This window comes from Neodiprion virginianus, chromosome 2 (genome assembly GCF_021901495.1).
Source record: "Neodiprion virginianus isolate iyNeoVirg1 chromosome 2, iyNeoVirg1.1, whole genome shotgun sequence".
NCBI lineage: Eukaryota > Metazoa > Arthropoda > Insecta > Hymenoptera > Diprionidae > Neodiprion > Neodiprion virginianus.
In genome coordinates this window covers 11,752,336-11,765,599 of record NC_060878.1, presented here as the reverse complement: position 1 = coordinate 11,765,599, position 13,264 = coordinate 11,752,336, and the positions used below count along the sequence as shown (strand labels likewise).

The following is a 13,264-nucleotide window of genomic DNA, read 5'->3' as shown; positions in this document are numbered from 1 at the left end:
CTGAGACAACGTTACTGGATAATTGACGGACGAAATCAGGTTCGCAAAATTATACTTCGATGTGTAAAATGTATGCCAGCAAAGCCACCAACCATAAACTATATTATGGGGCAACTATCTAAAGACCGGGTTACAGAAGCACGACCATTCTGCAACGTTGGGGTGGATTATTGCGGTCCATTCTACACGAAGGAAAAACGATTCCGAAATCGAGCCCGAGTCAAAATATACGTCGCGGTTTTCGTGTGTCTCGTAGTCAAGGCTGTTCATCTCGAAGTTGTTAGCGACATGACTTCTGAAGGCTTCATCGCTGCTCTTCGCCGTTTTGTAGCTCGACGTGGAAAACCTTCGATCATCAGCTCGGACAACGGATCGAACTTTGTGGGAGCAAAAACCGAAATCGAAGACATTCAGAGGTTACTTGGTTCAAACGAACATAACATCAAGGTGCATAACTTCTTATTGACAAAGGAGATCAAATGGAAATTTATCCCTCCGTCATCACCACACTTCGGTGGCATCTGGGAAGCAGCGGTCAAATCTTTTAAGCACCATCTGAGACGGATCCTCGGAAATATTCTTCTCTGCTTTGAAGATTTCAACACTCTCGTAATTGAGATCGAGAGTATTTTAAATTCGAGACCGTTAACCCCTTTATCCTCGGATCCTAACGACCCTTTAGCTCTTACTCCTGGTCACTTTCTTATTGGCGAACCCATAACTAGCTTGCCTGAGATTGATTTCAGCACAACACCATCCAACCGTCTATCCACCTGGAAACACGTACAGAAACTCAAACGAGATTTCTGGTCAAGATGGCACAAGGAATATGTCAATGAGCTCAATGTTCGACATAAATGGAACAGGGGAGACCACACCGTCGACGTTGGATCTATTGTCGTCATTAAAACGATAATCTTCCACCATTACAATGGCACTTGGGTCGCGTCATCGCAGCACATCCGGGAGCAGACGGCATCATCCGGACCGTCCAGGTTAAAACGGCGACTGGGACCTTTGATCGAAGCATTAAAAAATCTGCACCACTGCCCATTGAGAATATTGAAAGGACAATCGCATCTACGAGCGGTGAAGAACTCTAAACCGATTATGTAACCTAACAGCTAACAATGTTGATTTTTTGTTTGATCGGTAACCCTCTCAACGGGGGGAGTATGTTGCGTATCAAGCAGCATTTAGACTAACAAACTATAGTGATCGTAATATCGTTTGTAATGTCTTTCGATGATTTTTTCTTATATTTAAATTTTCACTCGATGGGCTGTCAGATGCGAAAAATGCTTTCGTACCTGACCGCCATAAACGAAGGCCATAAACGAAGGCTATAAGCCCTTCATCTGACAAGCTGGCAAACTCTATCTCTCAACTTTTGCTTTTTTATTCTACGTCCATACGGCAACCTTATGTTTTGCGTCTCTGATGCGAAACACTGCCAAATGGACAATTTTTGAATATTTTTAATCTTTGTGTCCACGCTAACCGTCACGTTCGGATTTTATTCCTTAAACTCGGGAAGTTTCTAAGTCAAGAAATTTGTCGAGTCTGCGTGCCAGCTGTCAGTAATATAATTTTATTATAGAGTGCATCCTCGTTTTTAGCCTACGCACATTTTTTATTTTCTCAGTATTTTCGCCAGATTTTCCATCTGGCAATTTAAACTACAACTCTTCCGTGATTGGCGACTTCTGGACCTCCTTCTTGGGTTTTCCGATCTGCTTGACCAATCATCTGTTTCTTAATATTCGAATAACGAAGTAAACGTCAACGCCTTCTTTTCTAAGGAACTCGAAATTGTCAATCACGGAAGTCAGTCTAGCGACAACCATCGAACTAATAACGTCACATCCACTGTTTGACTGTTAGCTTCACGTCCACTTACTAACTTCTTAATTCCATACCTATAACTTAAAATCTTCGTTGTAACAAACGTATACTTGAATAAAGTGTTGAGTTTTCATAAAATAAAAGCACCGCGCAAGATTAAGTTGGCACGCGGGTTCCCGTATTTGCGTGACGTCCTTTTCACTCCACCAAAAGGGTGGTGAGATTGACAACCTCATCAGGTATCGTACCATCGACGCGAGGAGACGGGACAATCTCTTTGGCTGATTTTTAAATTTTTATTTTTTTTTTGTCTCCACGTTCGAATTTTTATTTTTCTCTGTTATTTATTTACTTATTTATTTTACTTCCTTTGACTTAGATTTTATACTATTTATTCGCTAATTCAAGTTTTAAAATTTTCACCCACCGGGAAGTGATTAGGATTCATAAGTAGGCGCGTAAATTCAATCGTATTTGAATACGATTGAGTTTACTTTTCAAACGCGGTTGTGCTCGTCGAGTTCGACCATCGTATGTCGATTGTCGCTCGTCTAATAGCCCGATTGAGGATCAGGATGTGAGAAACTTCTGCGTAAGAGTCACCGGACAGTTATGCGGTGATTGTCCGAGTGAATGCGAATAACGACACAGCTTATAGGAACTCGTAGGCGATTTATTTACAAGAGTATGTACAGAAATTTGAGAGCTAATAGGTGAGAGGTCGAATACTCAGGTCGCGTGGACTGATCGACCTCTCCGCACGAAAGTTCGTTAGATACTGTGGCATCGTACGTAAATAGGTAGTTAGGTACATACGTGCCGGAAAGCAATATTAGAAAAGGTTTTTGAAAAGAATGATGAAGAAGTCGAGAAAACGGAACCTGGAAAAACCTGGCTCGCTATATAGCTGGTCGCCACATTTGACATGGCCCTGTGACGCTGGGCGAAGGCTAACCTTCCAGGTACCGCAGGATAGGGAAAAACCCAAAAAAGGTTCGCGGATAGAAAACTCGAAAAATACGGAAAATAGCTACAACAATAGAAAGAACAAAAATATATTTACAACCCGAGTGTGTGGCATAGGCCTATGTGGAGACATAGACGCCGCAGTTATCTTGTTGACTATGTCTCTTCGCAGCTTAAACATCGTGCAAGGTGTTACAGAGCGGTGCGAATTATTCGTTCAATAATAAATACAATATTTTTATTCATCTAAAAATTTACCCAATCCTTGTTCGTTTACATGATTTAATTCCCTTCCGTCCCTAAGAATTTAATCCATGAACTAGTCCTCAGTTAATTAAGGTGATCAGAAAAATGTCGTCAACACAAAATGGTCATTCGAACCGGATCGAATCTAAAGTCAAAGGTGTGGATAAATGAATCTTAAAACGGTGTAATTTGTGGGGGAAACGATGTAAAATTCTCGATAAATTGAGAGAAATGTCAATAGAGTGACACGTCCCCCAATTCTTTTTCTATCTGCTCTTTCGCGTACAATCCCGACGGACAGCAACGTGATGTAGAAGAATTGGTGTTGCTAAGCGAAATCTGTATTTCGTATTGTTAAACTTTGAACTATCTGGGGTCTTGCTCGCAGTTGTAGCGAAGTTCCATTATCGGATTGGTGTCCTCGCTCTAAACAATTCCAACAAGTAGCCTTTCTTAAGGGAAGGGTCACCCATCAATTTATGTATGTGATGAAATAATCCGATCGGGACAGTGATCTTTTTTCAATTACTTCTTTCCATGCCGAATGCAACGCAGAAGCCTGCTAAAAAATAACTCGAATATTTAAACTATGTCTCGAAGGAATCGACTCACTTCAAATTCGATGCTCGTATTTGTGAGAAATGTTACACAAAAGCTCACCAAAAAAAAAAAAAAATTTTTTTAAATCTATCGTTATGACCTCTGAAGCATTTTTTCAGAACAAAAAAGTTCTTTTCGCTGAATATCTCGGTAAATATGAGTTTTCTGACGAAACATGTATCTCGACATGTATCCACCAAAGATGTAGGCCTTGTTGAGAGGTGTATTTTCAGTCCTATGCATTTCTTCGCTTATTCGCATATTTTTTTTTCGAATGGTCAAGCAATTGGAATACAAGTTTTGCTCGACAGAAAAATAACTTTTACGGTAACGTTCGTAACGTAGATAGAGTATTATTCATTTAGAAACGTTTTAGTACCTTTAGTACCACACAGTAGAGCTAGAATCGCTTATAAAAGCTCTTCTGTGAGATTTTCGGCGATCGCTCTACGCTCGAGGTCGCGTAGAAAATCTTCCGGCGCGAGGTCTTCGGATGGAAACGTTAGATTTCAGTCGCGCGAGAGTTTTGCGAAGTTACGAATCGGGCGATACGCCGAGTTTTGACTGTTCGGGGTCGGTTGTGGCGGCGCGGACGCACGTGCGTTGAATGACGGCCTTGGTTGTTGACGCGGTGGTTCGTCGTTTCGCGCAGCGCGTGGAAAACGATACAAATCTCGACGCTGTGTCGTTTGAGATGCAGCGCGGTTCTCGGCAGCGCGTTCTTGTATCAGGCTGACCGCCTGCCGACGTTCGACTTCTCGTATTTCGCGGTCGCGGTTCTCTCCCCGCTGGCGTGAGCCGCGGCTAGTATTTCCGTCAAATTTTCCGTCGAATTTTCACTCGACAGTGAATCACTGGTATTATTCGTCGGTCTGCGTTACTGCGTGTTCTAACGCGCTTACTTGTTGAGTCAACACAGAAGATTCTGAATCTTTCCTTGCACGAGACCGTGTTCGAATCGTTCGTGTCTTCCTCACAGCGCCTACTGACCTGGTCAGCTGCCTTGGAAGAACTAAGTCACGCTTTTGTTGTGAGGCGGAGCCTGCTCGTTTGAGCGAGCGTCGTAGTCGGTCAGCTGGATGAAAGCGGGGACCGCGGGGTGTTGGGCGGGCTCGAGCAAGACGCGTGTATACGTTATACCGTGTTTACGGCCTCGACTCTGTGGCGTTACCTCCCCTTGCCCCTTCCTCTACCTTCTGGGTTCGCCGTTCGGCATGGTAACAGCGATACCCTTCTTTTGTCGAGTCCGGTGAAAACATAAACAACGCGGCTATGCCGCGGATCGTTCGGCGTTTATTACACTGGTCTGCAAAAACAAAAACTTTTGATTCTCCATATTATATTGTATATAATTATAATAAGTTTGATGCTCTTGTATCGAAATATAGTAATAAAAAATGTGTACGACGTATACTTTTTACGTAATGTTTTTTGCAAGAAAATGCCATATTTGCTCACAATTTATAATAATACACTAATGATAGCATCGATATTTATGAAAAAAAAGTTGTGAAGTTGAAAAATTTTAAAATTAAAATCGTCAGAAAATATATCTACTAGTATAATTCTAGTTATTACGTAGTTATCTTTCTTTTCACGAATTTACAACAAGAACTGCGCAGTCGCATACATTGGCTCTACATACATTTCAGAGGTGTAAAAACACCGGTTAAGACGATATCTTTCTTTCTATTTCTATCAGTTCGAACTAGTTTTGTATGCACTTACATACAGACATTATTTAAATAGGTGAAAGCAGTGTAAATGCAAAAACAAAACAAAACGAATTTTGCATTTCGTACAATAAAAAAAATCATATAACGTAATTTATACGTCACAGCAACAAATGGAAAACATGTACCTATAGATTCGGCAAATTAAAACCTTTATATCTGTAATATTTCATTTGAAGGAGGATTTTGTTGCAGACCGGTGTTATGTTTCTACGCGCACTCACACAAAATGATTCGCTCATACGCGCGGGTTTTTCTTTGTCAGCATTTTCTTGAGTCAAAACTGCGATGTAGCAGTGCAATACATGAGAATGCAGAGGACTGTAAGATCCATTGCACGCTTACACACCAAACAATTGGTTGAAAGGATTTTTTTTTTTTATAGATGGGTGTGGAATGGGAAATTTGCTCTTCGATTCAGCTGCGCCGGCTCATTGTCAGATGTTATTCGCAGGGTTGTATGTGTGACGCTTTGTCCAGGCAACGTTGACGCGCGGATCTCTTCTCACGCACACATGCGACGTTGACTTTACACCTACTAACTCCCGGGAGAAGTATATCGGTGTGTCTGTTACGTGGGTTAATCTCACCGGTAAACACGAGATTCGACGGTGTGAGTCTGATCTATAGGTACACCATGCGTATGCGCACTATAGTTTAAAATTAATTCGCGTGGCTTCGGGTTATCGGATCTTATTTAAACTGCAGCTTGCTTGATAATCCACGTTTTTCCGGTATTTGGCTGAGCACAGAAAGAACGGAGTTCGTTAACCCTTCAGTACCCGCGCTATGAGATTTTTACTCATGCTCGGTTTCAATCTCAATTATTTATCTAAATTCAAATATAAAGGCCACTTTAATTTTTGTTTACCTTCAGCAAATTTTATATTCTTTTCAACTGCACAATAAAAACTGACTTACTTTGATTATAAAGAACAAAATATAATTTTTTTGTGGAGGACATGAGATTTTTTGTTCATGGCGAGAGTTTTAATGGATGAAAAATTTTCCTGTTTATCTTATCTCGGCGTCGTTCGAATGATTCCGCTGCATCGTAGCGGCCATGTTTGTTTACATATTCAAACAAATCTACTTATCAGTGTAAAGGAATGTGATCAGTTGTGTTATTTATTTTAAAACACTATTTATTCGAAATAAATGAAATGTATTATTTGAAAATAATTAATTTTTTTAGTTTTCTAAAACTTATCTTATTGTTAAAAATAATTGAAATGCATTACGATTTGTGTGAGAAAAATACTTCAGAAACTGTGATGTGCATGCGCAGAAGCCGTGAGATTTTCTTTCAAGGCGAGAGTAAAGAAGGTAAGCCGATTAATGTGGGTACTGAAGGGTTAAAGAACTCTTCTCTATCACGAAGAAATCTTCTGCGAGATTTATTTTACGCCTCGAGTGGCCCCGCCTTGTGCGTCATTTTGTAACACGAATTAGCGAAAACGTGAAAGCTAAACACGAGATTGTAATTCGGACAAATGGGCGCCCGTCTCCCTCACTGATTTTTACGAAATATCTCTACGTATGATCGTAGTATTGGGCACCAGGAAGATTATTTTTTATTTTGCCACCTTGCCTTGGCCACGTGACCCGTTAGCCTGCGGTATATATTAGTACAGTCGGAATGTACCCAGAGAAATTTCAACCAGTTCTATTCTGAAATGTGTGATTGCTGTAAATTTTTTGACACTCAGTTGGATGCTGAGAAACGTATCCTGAAAAATGTGACGAATTTCGTTAACGGCTTTGCGAGAAAAAAATTAACAAAAATTGAAAACGCTCTACTTCGACTGTATCTTTTCATTTATCGAGTTCAGAGGAAAAATTTTCAGCGAGTTGTAGATCTTGTCGTTTTTTACAAAATTAGTCCTATGTAAAAATCACGGACCGTTGTTGGTTTGGCCGTAAAACGCAACGAATGAAAAACTAGATTGTTTTGTTTTATTGCATACAGGTTGGCGAATTATCAACCGACACTATTCAAATCCATCATAAAATGTAGAACCATCTTTCCTCAAGAGAAGCGCTCAAAGTTTGCCCGGCTATGTCATACAGTACGGCAACAATGATTTTTCTCACGAAATCCGCCCTTCCTCCATAGTTTACTCCCAGATGACCTGACAGAGCGCAAATAAATCATAGTGGTAGTTTTTACTACCCTCTTTCTGGATTTGATAAGATAAATCCAATTTTGTTTCAATAAAGCACGTTTTTCGCGGAAATAAAATTTTTGCTTAGAAACAAATGGTAATAACTTTGTAATTTTTCGAGTTATCGAAATTTTCCCGGGAGATCTGATAAGTCTTTTTGAGACGCTAGTTATGGAAAAAAAATCATCCCTTAATTTTCATTATAACTGGAGATACAGACATGTTTACCTATTAATTCATTGTTGTTGCTGTATGCAATATTTTCAGATGAATCAAAATTGTACGTGTTCCTGAGACATTCGGATATGATGTATAATTTGTCCCATATCCCTTCTGTGAATTAATTACATTTCAACGACGAAATTGCCGCGCTCTCCGTGTCCGTCGCACCTGGTCGCGTAATCAAGAGACTCCGGCCAATTGCGCTCGACTCGGTGCGGCCAAGTTAACAATTCGAATATCTCTATTAATTATGGTCCTACGAACCTTTTTTTTCAATTCAGGCTAGTTTTTTCTCACCAATCCGATCATACTATCCAAAATGACCGGTCGTCATTACTTGTCGAACTAATTATCGTTTTTCTACACATTTCACCTGAAAGTTGCTGTATATAACCAAAATTTTTGTTATATGATTACTTACTAATATTATTGTTACGCAGGGTGAAATCACCCGTCTCACCCCCTTTTTAATGATCTAGTAGTCATCATAGATAAAAGAAGTTTATAAACGTCTTATGTCTTAAAATGAATAAGGTTGCTGCGTTAACCAGCATTATTGTAAAAACAGTCTTGTTTCAGACTTTAAACCGAAAACACGTACTCTGCCATTGAAAACTTTCCTCAACATTTTATTTTCACCTTTATTGATTCTTGTTGAGAAATGTGTTAGTGTGCATGGACGGCTATTTGTATTTTGAGTGTTTGCACTAGTAAAAATCCCATGCCCTCTGACCGCTCGGAGCGTGCTGCCGACCGATGTCGCCAGATCGCAACAAACCTTTTTCCGGTATACTACTGTCGAAACATGCGATGAGCTGTAGACATCTGCAACTGCAGTTCCTAGTTCAGTCAGTTCAGTTTCAGCACTCAGCAGAGTAACAGCTCACCCCTGAGTAGCTCCGCGTTTCTATTTTCATACTCTGTACTCAAACTATTACTTTGTACCACTTTTTGTATATCAATAAATACTTTTCTGCTAAAGGATTGAGTTCATTTCTTATGCTAAGAGATTAAACTCAATAGGTTATGGGCCCAGCACGCTTCCACTGCGCCTAAGTATTTATTGACATGCCACGCTGGCTAGTGAAACAAAGAGTTGAAGTTTTGAGTGCGCGTAGTTTCCGTTCAGAGTTCAAGTGTTTATCTACATTCAATCACGATGACTGATACAGATAGATTGGACATCACAAAACTGGAAGGCCCGAACAACTATACGCAATGGAAGTTCGAAGTGAAAATTGCCTTGAAAGGCAAAGGCCTGTTCGGCTACGTGGACGGAGAAGAAGCCAAACCAGGAACAGATAAAGCCGCTGAACCCAAGGCTTACAATAGATTATCGTCTCAAGCTGAGACAATAATCTTATGCTCAATTGCTCGAAATCTACGCAGCAATCTAATAAACTGTGACTCTCCAAAAGAGATGTGGGATAAGTTGGCTGAATTGTACGGCGATACAAGTGCTGACGCAAAACAAGCTGCTTAGAAGCAGTTTTACGCTTTCCACATCAAAGAAGGTGAGAGTATAGTTGTGCAATTAGAACGCTTTGAGAGTATTTTGAAGAAACTAGAGGAAGTGGACACGAAACCTTCCGACGAGGCGGCTGTTTCAAAATTGCTCACCAGCTTGCCAGAAAAGTTTGAACTTTTCACGATAGCCTGGGAATGCACTCCCAAGGCTGATAGAACGAAAAAGACGCTGCTAGCTAGATTAATCAAAGAAGATAATCGCCTTGCGGAAAAAGAAGCGACAACGCTTGCGCTTCACGTGCAGAGAGCACCATTGAATGATGCGAAACCCGACGCAAAAAGTGACTCTAAGAAAAAGAAATACACGAAAAAAGAAATCAAAGAGTTAAAGAAGACAACGCGTTGCGGGGCGTGCAAGGAAAAAGGTCATTGGGCGCGCGAGTGCCCTCAGAAAAAGTCGGAGAAAAAGGATCCAAGTGATAAACTAGTGAAAGCAAAGAACGCTTTTATGTGTGACACTGTCGCTTAGTATAAGTGTACTAGTGACAGTGGGAGTGACTATTTTATCGCGGACACGGGTGCCGGTAGGCATATGACTTATCGAAAAGAATACTTTTCCGAATTTCGCCCGAACCCACCAGGTACTACGGTGAAAGTAGCTGACGATCCCTGTATTGATGCTCCCGGAATCGGAACAATCACAATCCAAGAAGAGGTAAATGGAGTGGTGTACGAGCGCGAAATGCAAGACGTGCTTTATGTGCCAGAGCTGGGCTGCAATTTATTTTCTGTTGGAACAATAAATAAAAAAGGCCTCAAGTTTTCCTCCGATGCAAGTGGTTGTGAAGTCCGGGACAAACAAGATAAAATAATTGCACGCGGAGTCCTACAGGGTAATCTCTTCCGCATGCTGCTGAAGGTAAAAGTGCCCACTGCATGTCACGCTGTACAAGCAGATGGTCAAAGCAAGCTGAGCCTCTGGCATGCTCGGATGGAACACATGAATGTTCAAGCAATAAAACGCACGTGCGAAAGGCTTGGCATCGAGGGACTCTCGCAAGAAAATTTTGAGTTTTGTGAAGGATGCGTTTTAGGCAAGCAGACTAGAAAATCGCATCCAAGCAGCACATCTGGAAGCAATTACGGCCCAGGAGAAAGGATACACAGCGATGTTTGCGGGCCCGTAAATATAGCATCGCCAAATGGAACACGATGGTTCCTAATTTTCAAAGATGAAAATACCAGCTATAGAAAAGTTTATTTCTTGCGCCAAAAATCCGAGGTTTATGGCAAGTTCAGAGAATTCGAGGCGTTCGTGTCAACACAGCTGGGAACGAAAATAAAAGTGCTACGATCAGATAACGGTACCGAGTATACCTGTGACAAGATGCAGAGCTTCTTGAAGGAAAAAGGTATCATAAACGAATTTTCGTCTCCCTATATACACGAACAAAACGGACGCGCCGAGCGCGAAATCCGTACACTAGTTGAAAGTGCACGTTCGATGCTGCATGCAAAACACGTGGACTCCAAGTTATGGCCAGAAGCAGTAAACACCGCTTGTTATCTGCTCAATAGAATCATTTTGAAGCCAGGAGAAATGCTGACTCCGTTCGAAAAATGGTTCAAGCGCGCACCCGCAATAAAACACTTAAGGGTATTCGGCTCTACTGCTTACCTGAAGGTGCCCAATGAAAAACGCCATAAATTTGACCATAAAAGCAAGCCGGTCATTCTTATTGGTTATGATGGAGAGTCTACTAACTACCGCCTGTGGGACAATACATCGCAGAAAGTGTCCATTAGCAGCGATGTAATTTTCCATGAAAATGAAATGCCAAGAGCCGGGGACAATGCTGAGCCAGGCACGTTCGTGATCGAATTTGGTTTGGAAGACGAAGAAGAGCAAGTCGTTCACGCTGAACAGCAAGCTCAAAATGGAAATCAAATCGAAGCAGCGATTTGCCAAACCTCGACGAGCCAGAGATTGAGCAACCAGCCCCTGAAGAAGGGGCTCATGGAGGCCGACTGTTGCGCGACAGACGCAGAAACAACGCGCCAGACCGATATGGCGTGCCCATCGCTCATGTTGCTGAGGTAGTGTCCATTGCCTATCTCGCTGATGTAGTGCCCATGACGTTCAACGAGGCCACAGCAAGCGATATTTCCAGCAAGTGGAAAGCTGCCATGGACGAGGAGATGCAAGCTCTCGAAGAAAATCACACATGGACGCTGTGTGAGCTGCCCCAAGGACAAAGGGCTATTGGATGCAAATGGGTTTTTGCAGTGAAAAGCGACGCAGCTGGAAAGTTGAGAAGATATAAAGCCAGACTTGTAGCCAAAGGCTTTCGGCAACGCGAAGGAATCGATTACTTTGATACGTTTGCTCCAGTTGTTCGCTACGAGTCGATTAGGATTCTTCTTGCAATCGCAGCTAAACAAAATCTTGAAATAATTAAGTTCGACGTCAAAACTGCTTTTTTGAATGGAGATCTTCATGAAGACATCTACCTAGAGCAGCCCCCAGGATACCAGAAGGAGGACCAGCCGAATGCAGTACTCAAGCTGCACCGAAGCCTCTACGGACTCAAGCAATCACCCCGATGTTGGAACGAGAAGTTCACGAGATTTCTCAAGAAATTGAATCTCGTGAACATCACGAGTGACAAGTGCGTGTTCGTTGGAAAAATGCACGATTTTAGGGTTTATCTTGCGATCTATGTAGATGATGGTTTAATAATGAGCGAGAGTAAAAGTGCGATCATGAGTGTGTTGAATTATTTAGAAGGTAATTTAAAAACCACTTTTGGCCGCGCGGATGAGTTTCTCGGGTTTGAAATTGAACGCGACCGCGAGAATCGTCGTTTGAAAATCTCTCAATCGGGCTACACTAATAAAATTTTGAAAAGATTCTACATGCATGAATCGAATTCTACTAGTGTTCCCGCCGAGCCAGGTACGCGTTTGCAAAAGCATACAAACGCGATCGATTTGAAAATACCGTATCGAGAAGCAATAGGATCTCTGTTATTTGCTGCGCGAGTAAGTCGCCCCGATATTGAATATGCAGTAAATTATGCGAGTCAATTCCTTACTTGTTATGATGAATCTCATTGGCAAGCAGTTAAGAAAATAATGCGTTATCTAGCAGGAACGCGTGATTATGGCTTGGTTTTCGGAGACAGTGGGAGCGGACTTAAAATTCAGGGGTATACTGACGCTGATTTCGCTGGATGTCCCGAAGTTCGTAGATCTCGAAGCGGTTTTGCTGTCATTTTAAATGGTGCACCTGTATCATGGTGCAGTCAATTGCAAGGATCTGTTACCCTATCAACCGCTGAAGCGGAGTATGTTGCGTTAGCGAATGGAGTGAAAGAATCTATTTGGTTACACCGCATATTGAATGAATTGAATGTTCCATGTAAAAGTATTTCTATGTTTTGTGATAATCAAGCGGCTATAAAAATTGCAATACGGGTGATGACCACAAACGTACGAAACATATAGATGTAAAATATCATTTTATCCGTCATATTGCTAGTCTTGGCAATATCGATATAAAATTTGTACGCTCGAAAGAGCAGCTTGCTGATATTTTTACAAAGCCTTTGCCAAAAGGAACATTTTGCTATCTGCGCAAACAATTGAATGTAACCGAACTCTCAAAATAAGTGGGAGTGTTGAGAAATGTGTTAGTGTGCATGGACGGCTATTTGTATTTTGAGTGTTTGCACTAGTAAAAATCCCATGCCCTCTGACCGCTCGGAGCGTGCTGCCGACCGATGTCGCCAGATCGCAACAAACCTTTTTCCGGTATACTACTGTCGAAACATGCGATGAGCTGCAGACATCTGCAACTGCAGTTCCTAGTTCAGTCAGTTCAGTTTCAGCACTCAGCAGAGTAACAGCTCACCCCTGAGTAGCTCCGCGTTTCTATTTTCATACTCTGTACTCAAACTATTACTTTGTACCACTTTTTGTACATCAATAAATACTTTTCTGCTAAAGGATTGAGTTCAT

The 13,264-nt window shown here is 41.5% G+C and overlaps 1 protein-coding gene across 1 annotated transcript; it reads left to right on the top strand.

Annotated features, from left to right (window-relative positions):
• Window positions 1–105: 105 nt before the first annotated feature.
• On the top strand, window positions 106–1,116 carry LOC124299393 (uncharacterized). The gene has a single exon (XM_046752613.1). The coding sequence runs from the start codon at window positions 106–108 to the stop codon at window positions 1,114–1,116; it is 1,011 nt and encodes a 336-aa protein (XP_046608569.1).
• The last annotated feature ends 12,148 nt before the right edge of the window (window positions 1,117–13,264 follow it).

What these genes read in the sequence shown, in the direction of transcription:
- LOC124299393 (XM_046752613.1), top strand. Translation starts at nt 106, where the DNA reads ATGGGGCAACTATCTAAAGACCGGGTTACAGAAGCACGACCATTCTGC.